Below are 18,927 nucleotides of genomic sequence, written 5' to 3'. Positions count from 1 at the left end.
TAACTGTCTGTCACATTTTACTGTTGATAGGCCAAAGATAGGCTTTCACATACAAGTACAGTATATACAAGAACATAAATACATAAATAAAAAGATAAAATGACACTTTGGGCATCAAAGGGGGAGTGGGGGGAGGACTGAGCAGGTGCCAGACCACATCCTGTCACATCCCTGGTGTGGAGGGCTCGACCAAATGCTACAAACGAAGAGCATTATGTGTGCAGATGGATCATGATGCAAAACATACTGCAAAACATACTGCAAATGTTGTCATTTGTCAGTGATGGTGTAGCTGGGGCAATTGCAGATCAAAGTTGGCTCATTCATTTGTTTGTGGCCAGTGTGGTCAGAAACTGGTTTTGATTGCAAATAGGATCCAAATTTAGAAAACAAACATGAAATAAAGTAAAATAGACTCAATGGGTGTGACTGTGAAAGATCCCTAAATGTTAAATCTTGTTATTTTGTGTTCACAAACTCGAGATACCTTTTATGAGTCTATGTTTTTTGTTTTTGTCTGAGCTTTAAAAGTACCGAATATGCAACAGTAGTGTTGTGCATAAGTGGGTGTGGTTTCTATCAGAAGCAGGATGGAATGACAGCATTGACAGCAAGTCGCTGGGATGAAAAGAATGAATAACTTGGTTGAATGAGGCTGCAGTCAGTTGTGTATTAGGTGAAGAGATGATGTGTCAGAACTGAAGACCACCTTGATCTCCCTGGAAGTCAAACACAAACGTGGATAGCTGCGTCCTGGGAGGCCTCCTCTGCCATCACAGTGAAATGGAACCGGCGGAGAAAGCAAACAAAATCTCTTCTCATTTCTCCTACACCAACCTTGGCTGGGAGATGGGCTTTTCTGTTGTTCTGTTTGTTTGCTTGTTTGGTCTGGAGCTCATGGATACCCGGCATGGAGCATTAAGCGAGGAAGGGAAAGACACAGCGGACTGAGAGAAAGGCTAGGGTAGGGGGTCGGATGAGGACGTGTGACACGCAGACCTCCCCCGTGAGGTGACAAGAGACCCGCCGAGAAGCTACCGTGCAGGCAAGCCATTCAACAAATACAGCAAGACCCCGAGATCAAACGGTCTGTGATCCATCAGCAGATGTTATTTCTGACATTCATATGATGGCAAAGTCTCCCTTAATGGGCACCGATTAGGAATCTGAATCATGCTGTGCAACTGTGTGCAATGCAATCTGAAAAGCATTCTGGTGGAGTGTCCAAAAGGTATTTCAGATGTTCAACACAGCAAAAGTCTTGACAATCAATATTAATATATGATTTAAAAATCATCAAGTTTCCTTTTTTTTTTTTTTGAAGGGAGCTCATTGTGTTAGGGTCATTCCACTACGGTACTGTATAATGTTCAATGGCAAATAACTTGCAAGCCTGACACCTTCTGGCAGGAAAAAATAATACTGTGGTGTTTCAAAGAAATACTCTTCAGGTATTTCAGACCAGCCTGAATTTCCCCATTGTTGCAATACAAGTCCAAATTTATGCAAATCTGAAGGCGAAAATTTACATTTTCATGCCAGTACACACACAGGCACACACGCAGACACACACACACACACACACACATACAGTATATGCAAAGTAATCATGGGTATCAAATCTGCCTCACTATTCTGAGGTTCGGAGTTTGAATCTTAGCTGAGGCATTTGTTTCCTTCAATGTTCCCACCCCCCAAAACAGGCGTCGAGAACTCTGGATCCTCAAGAGCAATATCCTGCCTATTTTAGATCCCTCCCTACTCCAACACACCTGATTTTCAATTGTTCTCTTTGCACAACCTACACTTTAGGTCTTGTCTCACGATCTTTGCAGGGCCCTCCAGACGTTGACGTGAGTGTAAATTATTTTTTTGTAAATATGTGCTCTGCAATGGCTGACAACCAGTCCAAGGTGTGAGTCAGCATCAGGCTCACCCATGGCCATCATGTGGAAGAGCATTAGAAAATGTGCTTGATGATGATAATAATAATAATACAGACATCTGTGCAACGTGGATACAGTATTGGCTATTTATAAAGATGAGGCTTTTTAATAAAATGCAAGAAATAACCGTGTGATGATCATGTACACAATAAACGAACACTAACATGTTCAACGTAACTGCAGTGCATGTGACTGTTGAACAAGTCTGTCCAGCCAGAGGGGGGAGACATTCCTCTCTATTTCCTCCATGATTGTGTTCTCACCTCAGTAACTCCGGCGGTCCACACACTCCCAATGTATTATTTGACGGCATGAAAATTACCTGATATTTTTAATTGGACAGAATGCGTTTTTAATTTAATGTGCAAGCTGAGTCAAAGTAGGACATTTTGGTGTTTAAGTCAAGAAACTGCCCCTCGCCCCCCTCCCGGGGTTAATGGGGTCAGTTGGCCACCAAAGTTCACATCTTGAAAGAATTCAAGCGAGCAGATAAAGGAGGATGGTATTGGATTGCCACTGAAGAGAAAACTATTTTTTTTCAACCCAACTTCCCATCCGTGGTTCGTATGAGTAGCATTCGCTGCATTTAGTGGTCAGCCAGTATCTCGGTGCAGAAACCATCAGAAGAGGAATAAAACAGTTACTCGGATTAATCATAACTGTCTAAATCTCTGTAATTTCTGACTGCAGCAGTTGTATGTCCATTTGATACTTGAAGGGGTTCCATGATAGCATTTATCATGAACGATTTCAAAGACCCCACAAACCCCCACATTGCAGTCACCCTCTTTCACCATGTCATTATTCCCTTGCGGTAGGAGACGGGTCCAGAATCACATCCATCAGTTCAGAGACCTGTGACATGAAAATACCACAACTCTTCTCTCACTGAGTCACTAGGATACAATTTAAATACGACAAAACTGCAAGCCAGAGGGGTTTACGCCGGCGCTTGCCCACGCATGTGTGACACGGAAAGGGAGTTTCATTTTCTTTTGTAGTTTACACGTTATGATGTTTTAAGTATATTTAACCCTTTCAGGGACAGCGGTTAGTACAGTGGACATCTTATCATGTTATCGGGTTACAGGGTGCATGAAAGGGTTAATGATAATACTGTATACAACATAACCCTGATATGTCCGACTGGCCAGGTGGGGAAAATATCAAAGGCAAAGGCTTTTTTTTTTTTTAATTTTGATGCTTGCATGGCACAATAATCCAATTTTTCCTATTCTTTGTCGTGTCAAATCAGAGGAGACGGGCGCATGGCAATGAGATGTTAAGAACTTTGTTAATTTTCCTTCTCAGTTAAGAAGTGTGGTCTTTATTTTCCAATGTTATACAAAGAAATGTAAAAAAAAAAACAATAAAAAAAAACACCTGCCAATCCAGCGGCAACAAAGATGAAAAAGATTTAAGGAAAACTGGAATGTACTCCCAAATCAAAACAGCAGAGTTAACAACATAACTGCTGTAAAAGTAATTGCCATAAGTGAACTCTTCAATATGGTGGTACTAAAAGAAAAAAAACCCTCAGACGTCACACATTATAATTACCGGTAGTTTGCACATGGAACAGACAGTTTTGTTCTATGTGGCACCTCTGCTCTTCGTAATACTTCAGTTAGCCACCAAGAATGAAAACAATTTTAAAAAATTCGAAAATCACATTCCACAAATGGATGCCGACAAAGTTCCACTTCAACTAATATACGTGAATACAATGCTCACATTGTTGGTTTCAGTCCAACACTGAACTCAAAAAATCAAATTGCTGTGACACCGAATGTACTGACTGATGAGGCTTATGGGTTTGAAGTACTCCACAAGGCCTTTGCATATAGGTTTTTTTAAGGCGAGAGATCAGATCACACATGTTCACAAAATCCAAGCATACAGTACATCAGTCATTCGTGAATTCCGGCTACTTCTCACGCTTTATCTCTATTGAACACTGTGCACCAAGACCTGACACGCCTTCTGTAGCAGCAAATGGAGTTTCTGTTCCATCGGAATGTTCAAAGCAATATAGTGCAAAACACTATCACAATTACTAAATACATTAAAATAATATACAGACCCCACACCCCCAACCAAAAAAAAAAAACAGGTGATTGTTCCAGTTTCATGCCAAAGGACAGTCTCACAAATCATTTGGAAATGAGAAATTGCAGTATGTTTGAATAAATTCTCAGAGCCCAAATCCCTTGTGAAAAGTGTCCTTTACTCCTGGGATAAACTCAACATTTCTCTATTGACCTCTTCTAACGCACACAAGCGCACACACACAAACACACAGACACACACACAAAAAAAAACGGAACCATATTATTACTGAAAACGAACCACAACTCAATGAAACAATGGAACAATCAAGTTTATCTTGGTACGATTGTCCTTACATCCATGGAATGAGTTGGGATGTCGCACAAAGTAGTAAGCTTGCCTCTCCTCAGTTTCTGTGTGTTTTTCAGCCCATCCGCCCATCCTCAGTTTATGATTTGTAGCAGTGCGGCATGCTAGAAACTTGAGTTCCCCCACACATCCCGAGTTTTTCTCTGTTTCCACAGCAAACAGTTTATCCTCACAGTTCCCATAGTTTGACGCAAAAAGTCCCATATGATCTTCCTGAATAAAGTCCTCTAGGGATCGCCACTAGGGATCCTCGTCCATGTCATCCAGGTTGGGTGCCATGATGAAGTGTTTGGGGTAAGCAAGATTGTGCTCGTCTGCGTACTCCTCCCAGCGTGCGTCGTCGCTGTCGTGGGTGATGTAGCGTTCGCCTTGCCGCGTCTCAAAGTCTCTGAGGTCCAACCATGTGTGATAGTCCTGACGAGAAAAACAAGTTTGTCAGCAAAGTCAAAAACAAATGTAAATATATTATTTCAAGTCATATGAATATCAATATTGTAGTCACCTGCAACCAAGGATGGCTGAGACACTTGTCGACGCTATACCTCTTCCTCATCTTCACTTGGAGAAGATTATTGATCAGATCTGTGGCTGTGACCATGAATGTTTAGACCATGAGTGCATTGAAAAACATATTAAACATTGATCTGGATGCCGCGGGCTCACGGTTTTCGACTGCACTCTAAAAACTGCAGGAGCAATGTATACTTAATATCTTAATATTCATATGAACTGATCGAGAATCGTGATGATATGGTGGCCAGCTGCGAGCGAGTTGTGAGCATATTTACTCAATCAGATGCAGCGGAAGTGTGCGTGACGACAGCCAATCAAAGCCCAGCTTTTCCATGGAACTACGGTTTGCAAGTTAAGGTAAACAGAACGTAAGCATATGAAGTAAACAATGACTCAACATGCAGATCAACGCACCGACTTTTAGAAAGCCATCTGTTTGAGTAAAATTTGTTTTGCCTCTCAATTCAACTAAGTGCGTAGGAGGGCAGTTGCTCAGATGGGTGTGGGAAATTTGACAGTGATTCATATCAACTTGACGGCAGCACCCGTTCAGACACGTAGGCGCTTAAGCTGCTGTCTGAGGATGATTCTGGCACTCAGCCACAGTGAAAGGCGACTCCATTTACCTTCTGCTGAGATGTCCTTCCAGGGCGTAGGGGGGTACATGAAGGCAGCATTCTGAATCTGGTCGTTGATGTCCTCGTCCTCATTGAAAGGGAATGTCCCGCTCAAACTGACGTACACAATAACTCCCACTGACCACATATCTAACGAGCGATTGTAGCCTTTACTACGTAGGACTTCTGGAGCCAGGTAAGCTGGAGTGCCCACCACCGATCGGCGGAAAGACTTCTCACCAATGATGCGGGCGAATCCAAAGTCACACAGCTTGACCTGGAGAATGGAAGAGAATTTTGCCTTCGCGCAAAACGCCTGTTGAAAAACTGCGGCCATGTTTATGCAAAACCTTTGTCTTTTACCTGAGGAAAGGGTTCGGCAGAGGCCAACAGCACATTCTCAGGCTTCAGGTCACAGTGAACTATGTTTTTGAAGTGCAGATGTCGCAAGGCCACCAGAATCTACGACAAACAAAGGGATCAAAAATAAATAAACAAATACATAAATACAAACCTCAAAGAGGAAAATTCCAGATTCCAAGTCAAGTCAACAGTATTTATAGAGCACTTTCAAACAGCCATCGCTGCATTCAAAGTGCTGTACATGGAGTGATTTAATATACACAATAAACAGTAAGACGAATCGGTAATAAAGGCGGTAGAAAGCACCAGTGATCCCTCACTACATCGAGCAACATATATAGTACTACATGTATATTTCATGTTTATGTTTACTGTATTTTCTTATTCATACACTAACCTAACTTATACATCTTATACATGTAAATATATATATATATATATATAGATATATATCTATATATATCTATATATATATATTAGTGTATAGCACAGGTGTCAAAGTCCAGGCCCAGGGGGCAGATCTGGCCCACCACATCATTTTATGTGGCCCGCAAATGCAAATCAAACATGGCAACTTCCATGATGCTTGCTAAAATATGTACCAAAATCTCAAATTATCATATGTAATAAATAAGAGAGACATTGTAAGCATTTTCTTGTTGCTAAACACCTCATTACAGTAACTTAAACAACAGTTGAATAAACTGTTATTCTTGACTTATTTATTTGATTTCAGTCATAATGGCCGTCCAAGGGAAATGGTGGGTAAAATATGGCCTGCGACGAAAATGGGTTTGACACCCCCGGTATACAGCACTAAGTAATATTAATTACGACAAACATTGACTTCTACATGCATGTATACCATTAAATTTGGCCATATAAATATATACTCATACACATGTACATATACCTGTACATGTCACCTTCTTCGCGGATTTTCCCCTTTCGCAGGGGTCTGGGTCCCCATTAAGCGCAATAAGTGAGGGATCACTGTATTGGCAAAGTAATGATCATGAATAGTTAAATCCCGTACCTCACAATATCTCATGTCATTATCAGATCTCTACTCGCGAGTTGGCCCCGCCCATGCATGTCTCTGTGGGTCGCTACCAAAACCACAGCATGCACTGCAATTTCCTCAAAGCTGACTGGCTCTGACAAACGTTCTCCTGGCCACATCAGAGCCAGGCTTGCCATAGTTAATGAGGTTGTTGTTAATGAGGGTGCTTCTGTTCAGGATCCAGGGTTCATTGAGGCCCAGGATCCCACTCTTCTTCTAATCAGACCACAAAGCCACCGCACACAGCAGCCAGGAATCCTCAGCTAGGGAGAAGGCCCTGATGCCACGCTGACTATTCCCCATAAACAACCCCCCCCCCCCCCCCCCCAATCAGCTCACTACAAGAATCAACAGGCCTGGAGTCTCAGTAGAGGCTTGTGTGCAGTGGGATAACACAAACCATCGACAGCAGCGAGAGTACAGAGACAGGGAGACCATGATAGACAGTAAATACCAAAATGCAAGAGTGTTTGCACAACCACTTTACGAAAAAAAAAAAAAAACCTCCACTGTATTTATGATATCCAAGAAACAATTGAGGCTCCTGCCATTTGATTCTGAAACATCCAATGAAGACTAGAATCCTGAGGACATGAACGCGTGAAGGAATCTCAGGATTTTAAAGAGAAAACGATTGCTGCAGAACAAACCTGTGTAACTAAAAACTTGGTGATTCGTTCAGGCAGCTTGCTCTTCTCACTAGACAGTATCATTTCCAGCATGTCGCCATGCAGCTTCTCCATCACAACAAAGACCCGCTCCGGTGTCTCAAACATGCATTCCAGGTTGACAATGCCGGGATGATGCAAATTCTGAAGACAGAGCAGACACACAGCCATAATGAGTTTAAATCAATTGACAAAGAACCAATAATTTGATTGTAGACATTCACCTGCAATATGGCCACCTCATTTCTCAGCTGGCTCTCTTGCTTGGTAGGAAATCTCATCTTGTCAATAACCTTTATGGCCACATCTCTGCCACTTTTTCTGTGTTTACCTAAATTGCCCCCCAAAGAGCATATAAATTAATCAATAAAATGCTGTCTATATGGATTGCTTGTTCTCTGGAAATTGCACACCAGACATACCTCCATACACAATTCCAAACTGTCCTGATCCCAGCACTTCATCTGAGAATATTTGGTACACGGAGGCAATGTCCTGTTGAAGAAGTAACAAAAAAAATTATCCGGTTGCACTGACAGCTCCGATGAAGGCTGAAACGACAGATAGGTAAGAGGTTTTCTCTTCAACCCCCCCACCCCCCACCCCTCAAAAAAGACCATTGTTTGGTAAACGGGAACCCTTAAACCTAATTTAACTATAAGTAGACCAGATTAATGACATAGCTTGAAAGGCGCTTATAAATAAAATGTATTATTATTATTATTATTATAGCGCAATTAGCACTTTTCAACTGTTGGCAGTATTTTTTGGCAAATGAGTATCCACTAAATGCACCACGTACAACATGGCCATATTTGAAATCTTCCTACTTGTACCATAAATGCCCACGTAAATGCGAGACTTAAGTCCTGAAGAACAAGCTTGAGAAAAGGGCAAGTTCAATGAAAGCTTTGGATCAATTTCTGATATTTTAACCCTTAGGTCCTTTGAAACAAAAAAACCCCTAAGTTACGCGTTTTACAATTTTGGAAATGATGTATGTTGTGTTATACAAACATTCTTTTTTTTTTTTCAAACACTCAAAATGTTCAGAGGCATCTGTGCTATCCATACATATATAGTTTTTATTAGTTCTTTTGGATTTTTTATTGTTTATTTTTTGCAAAAGGAAAAAAAAATTGTGTCTGGAGGTCCCAACCAAGTCCTACTAACAATCCCGACCGGACGTGTTCATGTAAAATGCATTGGTTTGAAGCCTCCTGCAAAAAGGCAAACTCATTTGCGATCCTCTGGCGCCACCTAAAAGTTACACAATTGGAATGACCTCAACCCAACAATGTGGCATGCATACGTCTGTCCAAGCGAAAACAAAGCGATTGACGTAAAAATCGCGTGAAATGCATGTTTACACATTAGGTTTAGGATGCATTCAAAAATATGACTTATAATGGGTCTCTATGGTGCAAAATATGTAAATTGTGAAGATTACAGAATTAAAACCTTTTTTATTATTGCTGCAATGCCTGAGAATTATCAGCTGGTGACGTCATGAAATTTCGGCCATTTTAGAACCCCCCCATACGTTTCAGCTCTCTCATGTTTTTCCGAATGCCTTTCTTTGCCTTTGATTCAAAGACATAATTTTGCATTTATCGCAAACAATGGACTACGAGGGTTAAATAGCACGTGAGTGGATGCTCGAATGCAAGTTCAACAACACAGTCAGCACTGTACATTAAAAAAAACACACACACAAAACAAAAAAGGCCCTCACCACATTCTCTTGAATTTGGCAGTTGGACACAGATATGCTGATGGACAGCTCTCCTGGAGGGGGAAAACACATTGGTAACTGATGCAGTCACCTGATCCTTAAGTACCGTAATTACAAGCAGACCTAACAGTACATCGCTCACATAGCTTCAAGTTTATCTCAGTTGCATGAAGAAAGTCATAGATCTTCACAATGAGGCGATTTATTATGCAACGAACTGGCTTTCTACAGTGTGACTGAATGGTGCAAGTATGCAACGCTTCATAACAGAGGATTTTGGAAACTCAACAAAAGCAAGAGAACCATTTAATGAGTGTTAGGTTGCTGTTGCAATCCTGGAAGACAATATTTAATTTGGAATGATGTCATTCAATGACAAGATGGTTTTCGAGTCAGATAAATGAAAATTCCTGGTAAAAATCATTCTACGTTGCAAACACTGAAAGAGACGTAATGAAGCCGTCCAAAGTTTGAGAAGAACAATGCTGCGTATGAAAAGAATCCCTCATCTTGCAAACTGCAGGTTAAACTTACGATGATCTTTGCCCGGGCCTGCAGCACTTGCCACACTAGGCTGAGGTGTGACCGGCATCAGGGCCTGTCTGATGGCCTTCTCCCAGCCTTGAGCCACCTCCACGCCAACTCCTGACGCAGCCAGAACAGGGCTATGGTAGTGACTGATATTGTTCTCCCCAACATAGTAGACCATGGTGGCTGTGATAATCTCAAAGCAGTGTGGGTTGCTTCCCTGGGCCAGATTCTTGTAATCTCTGCAATGCTCCACCTGGAGAATCTCAGACAGGGGGATTTCCTACAAGAGAAACAGCAAAAACTTTGGCAACTAATGCAGCGTGTACTGCAGGGGTGTCCAAACTTTTTGCCAAGGGGGCCAGATTTTATGTGGTAAAATGTCGGGGGGCCGACCTTGGAAGACATTCTTTACATTGAACAACAATATTGTTCAACAAAGTTTACTAAGCCACTCTGTTTCACATTTCCATTTTTATTTTAATTTCAACAATCTTAAGAATTTCTTTTGGTTCATTTGAAACAGGAATTTGAAATATGACATATCAGTCAATATAAACACAGAGTGATGTCTTGTTAACTCGTGAGTGATGCTCTCTAGTGTCTAAATGCTATTACTCATTTAGTGAATGCTATTACTCATTTAGCCACTAGAGGGAAGCAGTACTCTATGAAACATCACTCACCAGTCGACGAGACCTCAGTCAATGCAACACGTGTTCCATTGCGCCCAACTTGCGGGCCAGACGGCACTGATTTTATGACAGGGGCCGAGGGCCGGATGAAATTCGACCGCGGGCCGGATTTGGCCCGCGGGCCGGACTTTGGACACGCCTGGTGTACTGTATGTAACCTGACTACAAAATGTATGCTGTGCTGTCAAGGTGGTATGCAGCCAATTTATGGCAAACTTTTTTCTTGAAACAAAATCACATTGGAAATCCTTCTGTCAAACATGTAAAGACATAAATAAATGCTGTCAGGACAATGGAATGAAATTGTGAAGGCAATGTTTTGGTGCCGGCTATGCAGTTAGTGCATTCACATTGAAAAGACAATCTTACTGGAAGATAAAATTGCTCAAGCAACGAGGCATACAGACAGACACATTTGAGGTTGAAACAATATGAAATAAAGGCTGTCAACTCACACACTCCACTGGGTCTCATGAGTTGTCCGGTGTAGTCCCAATGCTAACTTCTCCTCACCCTCTTATTCTTATGAACACACAACGGTTGGAGTAAACTTTAAAAGTGCCCCCCACCCCCCGCCCATCCCCTCCACATTCACTGTCAAATCAAAGTGGGGAGGGAGGGTCAAATGATAAAACCCCCCCGAGAGGTTTAACCAATCTGCATTTGCGGAGGCACACGCTGTCCCCTTCCGCGTGGCTCACCACAGAGTATCGCATGAAGTGCTCGCGGTTAGCGGGGCCGGGTCACGTGATCGGGCCCTGTGGCGGGTTGAAGCGCTCTGTTCCCCTGATTACAAGGCAGAGCCAGTCAGAGGCCCCATCTGAGCACGAGCCACTGGCGCTACCACGAGCCACCGAGACAGACGAAAGACGCTGCAAGTACCGTTCGGAAGGGTGGGGCATTAGCGGGTGGGTGGGTGCTTCTGCGTTTGACTGTGACAGGAGTCAATCCAGCAGAGAAAGAGAGAAGCCCCTTTACTCAATAAAAGCAAAAACCACAAGTACAGGGGTCTCATTTCATCAAACGCGGAGCCGTTATGGCTTCCAAATGGGGAAAATGGTAGCCGTGCCTGGCAAGTGAGCCACCGCGCGACCGCCACTAATCAAATTGGAAGTATAGAGCAAAGCGAGGGGAGGACGGTGGCCACATACTGACGAGCAACAGCATAAGGGATTTCAGTCAAATTACAGGACTACACTCAAGATATACAACTTGAATATCTGGAGAACCTCTGTGTGTACCTCTGAAAAATCATGTTAAATCTACAGTCGACGACCCCAACACACTCACAACCTAATGAGATCCAACACGCAAGCTGTATCCACAAGTATTCCTATCACAATGCTTACTTTGAACTGACATGGACAATTATATCATATACTGTAAATCTTTGTTTTGAGGGCGGCATTTTGGTGTATGACTTGCGAAAATTAGCTTTTTTCCAGATTTTAGTTATGCAGTGCAGTTCTACACCACTGCAAACTTCAAACCTATTCATAAAAAAATATTACAATTACAATTGCATGGTTAGACAATGCCAGTAAGTATGTCATTCCAAGCTGCCTAAAAAATTGCTTACACAATGCTTGGTTATAAGTTGTGACTGGCACTACCAGGAATGTATTAATTTAGCATTATGTTTATTCTGTAAGTTCCAGTTTACAGTGCAACTGACCGAGAGCTAATATTTTGACATTGGTGTCGGCATATGAGGTAACAGAATTAGAAACAAGTGCTAAATTGATCCACTGCCACTTGCGGTTCAAATTACACTGTCTTTTCAATGACCAAAAAATATACGTGCCGTTAACCCTTTCGCAGAAACCGAGTCAGTCCAAGTCATTTCCGGTCCCACCCTTTTAATGTAGAGTATAATGTACTGATTGCACAGCCCTACATTGTTGAGAGAATACATCCATATTGTTGACAGAATGCACAGTCATATGCCACTTTATTATTTTTTGCTCCTCTTTTGCAAAGACAATGGTTACCTACAAACAAAGTGTGTTTTTGTTTTCCGTAGTTCAGTTGAACTTCTATAAAAATGCACAATCCAATAAGGTTGCAGGTTTGGTCACATCAGTCTAGAAACCAATCCCAGGCCCGTCTTAAGGGTCTGTTTGGTGATCGTTCTCGTTTAATAGCCTTTAAATGATATGATATGAGGAGGAAATCTATCAAATTGGAGATTATTATTCATTTACAAAATAAAAAAAATTGCATATTTGCTCATCTACCTTTGTCAGCAACCTATTGTGACAGGCATAATAATACTGTATTATGACCTTCCCTTTGATGGCAGGAGATACAATCGGCTTACCAGTATGTGCCCCACTCATTGCTGTACAATTATTATTTTTTATTATTATTATTATTATTGTGTTTCGTTTTTTCAAAATATGTATTTGAATTACATTTGTTTGGTTGTATGCTTTGACATTTTTCCAATGTAAAATGGTTGGGAAACGGTGCACTAGAGCGCTGTAATATTCACCATCGGAAGGAGCCATCTTAAAACATACAGTGTGACACAAGCAATAAAATAAAAACATCCCAGACACCCGACAGACAACCATCAACACACATGAGGAAGTGTTTATCTTGCAGCTCCCTCACTCAGTTGTCAGTAGGTAATGACCACGTTATTAAGCTCTTGTAGCGCTGTAATGACCAAGTGTGGCCCAGGAAGTGCCCCGCAATTGCTTTTCACGCTTAAGAAGAAAAAAAAAGAGCTTGATTGAAAGATTCAGTGATCAGGACCATTTGACTTTTGACATCAAGTAATATTAATGGTACAAAGACACATTAGAATACACATAGAGAATGTTGATTGACATCATTTTAATAAAAGGCTCGTTTTTACTTGATAATTGCTGTTAATATTATAAGACTAAAAACCTGGGACATTTCAAAGGGCCGAACTGACCTCCTTATGGTTCAAAAACGCCCTGCAGTTTAGTCACCCAGCTCTCCGCTGTCTTTTGGCGATATTTGCATAACTTTCAAAAGGGGAGCAGTAAATATTCAAATGATAGTTTGAAAATGGCCACAAGTGCAAGATCAAGTGAAAGTAAAAGTATACCATAACATGGACTTCATGGAAAAATAGCGTTATGACCTCTACAAATGAATTTGCATGAACCGGTCTGAAATTATATTGAACAACAGATGAGTTAGATTGATGATTACGGGTGAAACGTTTTGGAAGCCTTCTTTTTCCTTGGAGAAACAAGGTTTTTCGATGGCAAGCTGTACGACAACATACTTCCATGTCTTGATATTTAATTGTAAATAATAGGTGTCAATGGAAAAAATATTTTACAAAAATAAATGGGTTTAAAAAAAATTGGAAAAAAATGCTTACCGTACCTTTTTTCAACAATGTAATTAATGGTAAGCATTGTATTTGGATTGAGGTGGAACAAAATAAATCTTTCTTCAACATGATCGATTTTGCTTACTTTGTAGAACTTGGCTCCTGTGTCGTTCTGAAAGAGACTCAGACTTTTGCTGTCCAGTCGCCAGTAATGTCTCTTCCTCTGTCCAAGATACAGCAAAACCCCAAGTGAGCACACGAGGAAAAACAGACCTCTCACCAACAAGATCATCAAACACTCATACATCAAACTAATTCTTGAGGGAAAAACGCTTGCGCTGCTCCTGCACGCACAACTAAATGGAAGCTGTCAGTTGTCAGTCTTACCAAGTTGTCTCTGCTGGTAAAATGAACCATCCAGCCCTCCTTCACCACAGTGGAACTCCGCCTCTTAGTGTGCTTGATGGACTGGACCACCCGCATCAGTGGGATGTTGGTGCTTGTGGAGGGGCTAAATTCAAGCACAATCACTTTGAAAGGTACATTTGATCACTTAGTCTAACTGTGGCAAACAGCAGCGACAGTGCAATATAAGATAAGAAAACCTTTATTTGTCTCACAATGACTCAAATATTAGGATAACATACCCTTACCTAATAGTCTTAATGGGCTCCTCATCTTTCTCTCGGTCCAAGAAGGGAGAGTCCATGTCGAACAACCTCTCCTCCGGAGTAGAGAGTTCCTCTGGGTCATCCAGCCCTCTGCTGCCTTCCATGTCACTGCTGTCTACTTCCATTGTATCCAGAGGCGTGTCTGACTCCGGGCCAGGGCTCGATGGCTCTGCAAGTGTAGGTTGCGCATATTTGAGATATTTCAGGGAAATACCTCAAATGCAAACGGATGTGATGTGATTTAGAACTTACCTCCGTTGAAATCCACCTCACCCAAGCAGTCTCTTGGTACCTTTGAAGCGCACCGCTTATGGCAGTTAAATCTGCAATCTGGTAGAAAGAATTTGAAAAAAAAAAAACAAGCACATTGTCACTGGTGGAGAAAACCATGCGGAGTACAATATATTTTGTTCCATACTAGCTTGCCTTTACACTGCATTCCCTGACGAAAGATTCCCTTGAGCAGGCGCTTGCAGTACTGGCAGATAGTGGGTCGAGTGTAGGTGTGAATGGCAAAGGTGTGAGGAACCTTGACTCGACCGAGCACCATCTTCTCCATCCAGATAGGCCTGCCACTCCAGGACAGGATTCGCTTCCCCGCTTCTTGATGGGACCTCTGCTGCTGCTGCTGAAATGGATGCATGAGAAAGGGAAAGCATAGAAGAAGAGCAAGTTGGAGGAGTATGGGACAGGGGAAAACAATGGATAACCAACGATCAATTCTGGAGGAATTGAACTGGTCTTCATTCCCGTTAAGAACATGAAATCATGATATACCGTTCGTTTTCTGCACTCAGGCAGATTTGTTCCTCCTCATTCACATCACAAGCACATGCACATCTACTTAAATTTAATTTATTATCGACATTAAAAAAATCCACACGAAGGTGATGCCAAGCAGCTTTCTAAAGGGAACTGACCTCATCCAAGATAACCGCTGCATTCTCTGCAGGTACCGGTCGAGGTACAGAGAGGGATGGTCCTGGCAGCGAGACATTGGACAATCGCCTCTTCCTCACACCAGTACAGTTATTTGGAATCTTAAAGGCACAGCGCTTGTGGTAGTTTAGCCCACACCCTGATGAGTAAACAAAAGAAGCTCAGAATGGTTACAATGTGACACATAGCCAGTGGGACGGCAGAGATTTGTAAATCAGCTGCAACACGGCTCAACTGATAAATTGGTTTGAATACCAGCTACATATGTTGAGATATACTGTATATGCAAATATTTAACTAAAATCAAACATGAGAGTTGATAAAATATCAAAAAATAAGAAGATGTCATTCCCATTAGCTAAATGTTGAACGTGTCAGCGGTACACTAAACAGAATTTCAGAGTCTTATGCATGAAGTAGAGTTATTTTTTTTTATTAAATTTGATGTGTGTGTGTGTGTGTGTGTGTGTGTGTGTCTAACCTTCACATTTGAGCCCCTGCCGAACAAGACCCCATAACATCTCCCCGCAGTAGTCACAGAAAGTGGGGGCTTTGTAGGAGTGGACATAAAGGGCATGAGGTCGAATCTGGAAGTCTTCAACTGTGGCTTGGGCTAGAAACAAGAGTAAAATGATGTCACCAAGCTTGAAAAACCAAAGCCATCCAGAAAACAACTTGGCCAGCAAAACTGAGGGATGAGAAGAAAGTGGAAGCTGAGATAGAAGTGAGGAAAAAGGAGAACTCGCGGACATTGGATCAAATTCATTTCAATGTCAATATTGCTGACACCAAATTCGAGCTTCAAAGACATTCAAATACAGAGATGGGTCGGTCGCCTGCAAATATGGCTGCTGTGTCTGCATTGTTGCAGTAGAGGGCATCATATCTGTGCAGCGACAAAACTTATTTCAATCATAAAGGGGACTGACAGAATCCAGAGAAGTGTGCCATATGCATGTGCTATCGGTCCGTTGCTGTTATTTATAATCCAGAGGAGGTGTGGGATTTGTCTCACTTCCTGTTTCTCTATTTTCTCACTTTGTGGTTTTGTGTCAAATCAACACTGACTTCATTGTTGGCAGTAAGAGTCGGTTAGTCATGTGAATGTGTGACACACTAAAAACGAGACGTCTAAAATTGTGAGGTGACAGCTGCCAAACAAGCACGTGCATCCAAAACTTTGTTGTTTGTTTCAGCTTGTATAATGTGTGTATGGATTTTTTTTTCAGGCTCACATAAATGGAATGATTCTTCCTTTCATTCAGAGTACATCTATCATTCTGTCTCTTTTTCAACCACTGGCATGCTTTTCCCCCCCTTTATTTATTAATTTATTTTATATATGGCCAAAACAAATAGTGATAAACAGCCCTGCGTCAGACCGGCACCCGGTCAAGAGTGTGAGTAAGACATGCTGTGCTCCCTCAAATAAGCATGACGGGGTTCCAACACATTTTGAGAATGCATTGAGAATGATGACCTCAACTTTGTTGGCAACATTCTCACCGTTTGAATTTGATGCCTGCAACACATAGCATTGAAGGGCGAACATTGCTCTCTGGCACCAACAAAATGAAGGGCAGCGTTCAGGAGTAAAAAAACTGCATGCTTCCTAGTCCTCACACTATCACATACTGGGAATTTCAATGTTAAGTTAATTGACCTCAAAGCACAACTTCATGCCTTCAAGTTGTTTTGGAATCACTTCTCTCACGCAGAGCCTGCATTTGTTTGTTTTAAGGCACCACATTTTCCATTCAGAAGCCACAAGTTTAAATCAAAGCCAAACATACAGTGCTCATAACAAATGCCGTATTCATTTGCCACAAGTACTGTCAAAGACAAATTTCACATTGCCCAGGGTGATAAATGAGGAACTTATGAAAGTGGGTGGTACAAGATGGGAGCGAAAAACAGAACAAAGGGACAATCGGTCAGGCTGAACCGCAAACCTCATGGGTCCACATGGCCTTTGCAGTATACACTGTGAGCAGGGCCCGGACTGCATATCAGAGCATGTTTACACACCACGGGCCTACTACAATCACTTATTGCTGGAAAAACAAGTCCTCTTCTTTTGAGCTCGGAGCCAAGGAAAAGCCACTTTTGCCCCTTTCTCGAAGCGAACAAGATCCTCTTACTCTCTCTCCCAAAGCCACAGGATACAACTATAGGTTGGTTTAGCAAAACTGACGGAGGATGATGATGAGACAAATTGTTGGGTGGAAAAGATTCCGAGTTTCTCTTGAACCAAAGCAAATGGTTGAAAACATGAACTTGCTGTGTGTGTCTTGTACTCTCTAAAGGCAATGCTGTGGCATTGACTCGACAGCATGTGACAGAGCGTCAAAGCACCTGCAGCTGGATATTACAAGGTTGAAAAGAGAGAAAGCACGGTGGACAAAGAATAACAAAGGGTGACACAAAGAGAGCACAAGACAAACACAGACAGTGAGAAACAGAAAAGAAGGAAGTTCTCCAGTCTACATTCCTCAGCCCTGATGCCTGAAGTATCCTCAGATCCTGAACCGATACAATTGTACCCCACCTAAACACCTGCAAACAATACTCCGGGCTCTGGGGAGGGGAGGGGGCGATTCAGCACAGGTGGTGTCAGGTGCTTCCTGATGTTGACGGATGGACAGATTTGACAACGGTTGTTCTAAATCATTTGTGATCTCAGCATTGCTCAGGAAGCGGATTCACTCATTCATTGCTGGGTGTAGCACGAAAAACACCTGAGTAACTGACACCAAGGTGAATCATCTCATATAAAATGTGCAAATTTCCCCACGTCGGAATGAGTGTCAGTTGATTCATGGCACCGCTATCCATTTGCTAAAACACCTAAGGTACTGAAGGTTGTTCGGAGCTGGAATCTATCCCAGGCTGACTTTGGATAAAATGACACTGACGACGCAAATACAGAAACTACCGACCATCTGCACTCGTATTCGCCCAGTCACTCACTAGGTAGGAACTGTACCCACGCTTCCCGAACGGAAGACAAGCAAGTGAACCATCCGTTAACTAAGGCCCCGGGCACACACCAAGAAATGCGTCTGAACTTGACACAACTGGAAAATTGTGAACAAATTGCAGTTGACAAATGACTCTGCACACTTAGCGACTGACCTTTGCACAGCTACCAAATGACTTGAGCAGAGAGATTGTAACACCAGGGGTTCTTATTGGAAAACATTTTGTGTTACCAATGTCTTTATTCAGTATTGATTTTTGTCCATCCATCCATCCATCCATCCATCCATCCATCCATCATCTACCGCTTATCCGGGGCCGGGTCGCGGGGGCAACAGCTTTAGCAGGGAAGCCCAGACTTCCCTCTCCCTAGCTACTTCTTCCAGCTCTCCCCGGGGGATCCCGAGTCGTTCCCAGGCAAGCTGGGTGACATAGTCTCTCCAGCGTGTCCTGGGTCTTCCTCGGGGTCTCCTCCC

At 42.2% G+C, this 18,927-nt stretch overlaps 1 protein-coding gene across 2 annotated transcripts in view; it reads right to left on the bottom strand.

Annotated features, from left to right (window-relative positions):
* Nucleotides 1-3,236: 3,236 nt before the first annotated feature.
* The window catches only part of prkd3 (protein kinase D3), a 41,440-nt gene continuing 25,749 nt past the window's right edge, over nucleotides 3,237-18,927 (bottom strand). The window contains exons 4-19 of one of the 2 annotated variants that reach the window (XM_052086842.1): nucleotides 15,954-16,085; nucleotides 15,454-15,611; nucleotides 14,960-15,161; nucleotides 14,786-14,863; nucleotides 14,516-14,702; nucleotides 14,250-14,373; nucleotides 14,008-14,085; nucleotides 9,858-10,134; nucleotides 9,324-9,376; nucleotides 8,011-8,083; nucleotides 7,813-7,919; nucleotides 7,571-7,732; nucleotides 5,858-5,956; nucleotides 5,504-5,771; nucleotides 4,867-4,952; nucleotides 3,237-4,778 (exon numbers count right to left, since the gene is read on the bottom strand). In XM_052086842.1, coding sequence (XP_051942802.1) covers nucleotides 4,605-4,778; nucleotides 4,867-4,952; nucleotides 5,504-5,771; nucleotides 5,858-5,956; nucleotides 7,571-7,732; nucleotides 7,813-7,919; nucleotides 8,011-8,083; nucleotides 9,324-9,376; nucleotides 9,858-10,134; nucleotides 14,008-14,085; nucleotides 14,250-14,373; nucleotides 14,516-14,702; nucleotides 14,786-14,863; nucleotides 14,960-15,161; nucleotides 15,454-15,611; nucleotides 15,954-16,085 — 2,258 coding nt within the window. In that variant the 3' untranslated portion in view covers nucleotides 3,237-4,604. The remainder of the gene's footprint in view (nucleotides 4,779-4,866; nucleotides 4,953-5,503; nucleotides 5,772-5,857; nucleotides 5,957-7,570; nucleotides 7,733-7,812; nucleotides 7,920-8,010; nucleotides 8,084-9,323; nucleotides 9,377-9,857; nucleotides 10,135-14,007; nucleotides 14,086-14,249; nucleotides 14,374-14,515; nucleotides 14,703-14,785; nucleotides 14,864-14,959; nucleotides 15,162-15,453; nucleotides 15,612-15,953; nucleotides 16,086-18,927) is intronic. The other variant, XM_052086843.1, reaches the window with a different exon arrangement.

The sequence above is a fragment of the Hippocampus zosterae genome, chromosome 14, assembly GCF_025434085.1.
Source record: "Hippocampus zosterae strain Florida chromosome 14, ASM2543408v3, whole genome shotgun sequence".
NCBI classification, from domain to species: domain Eukaryota; kingdom Metazoa; phylum Chordata; class Actinopteri; order Syngnathiformes; family Syngnathidae; genus Hippocampus; species Hippocampus zosterae.
Note: the sequence above shows the minus strand (reverse complement) of the source record. Positions and strands in the feature narration are given on the sequence as shown.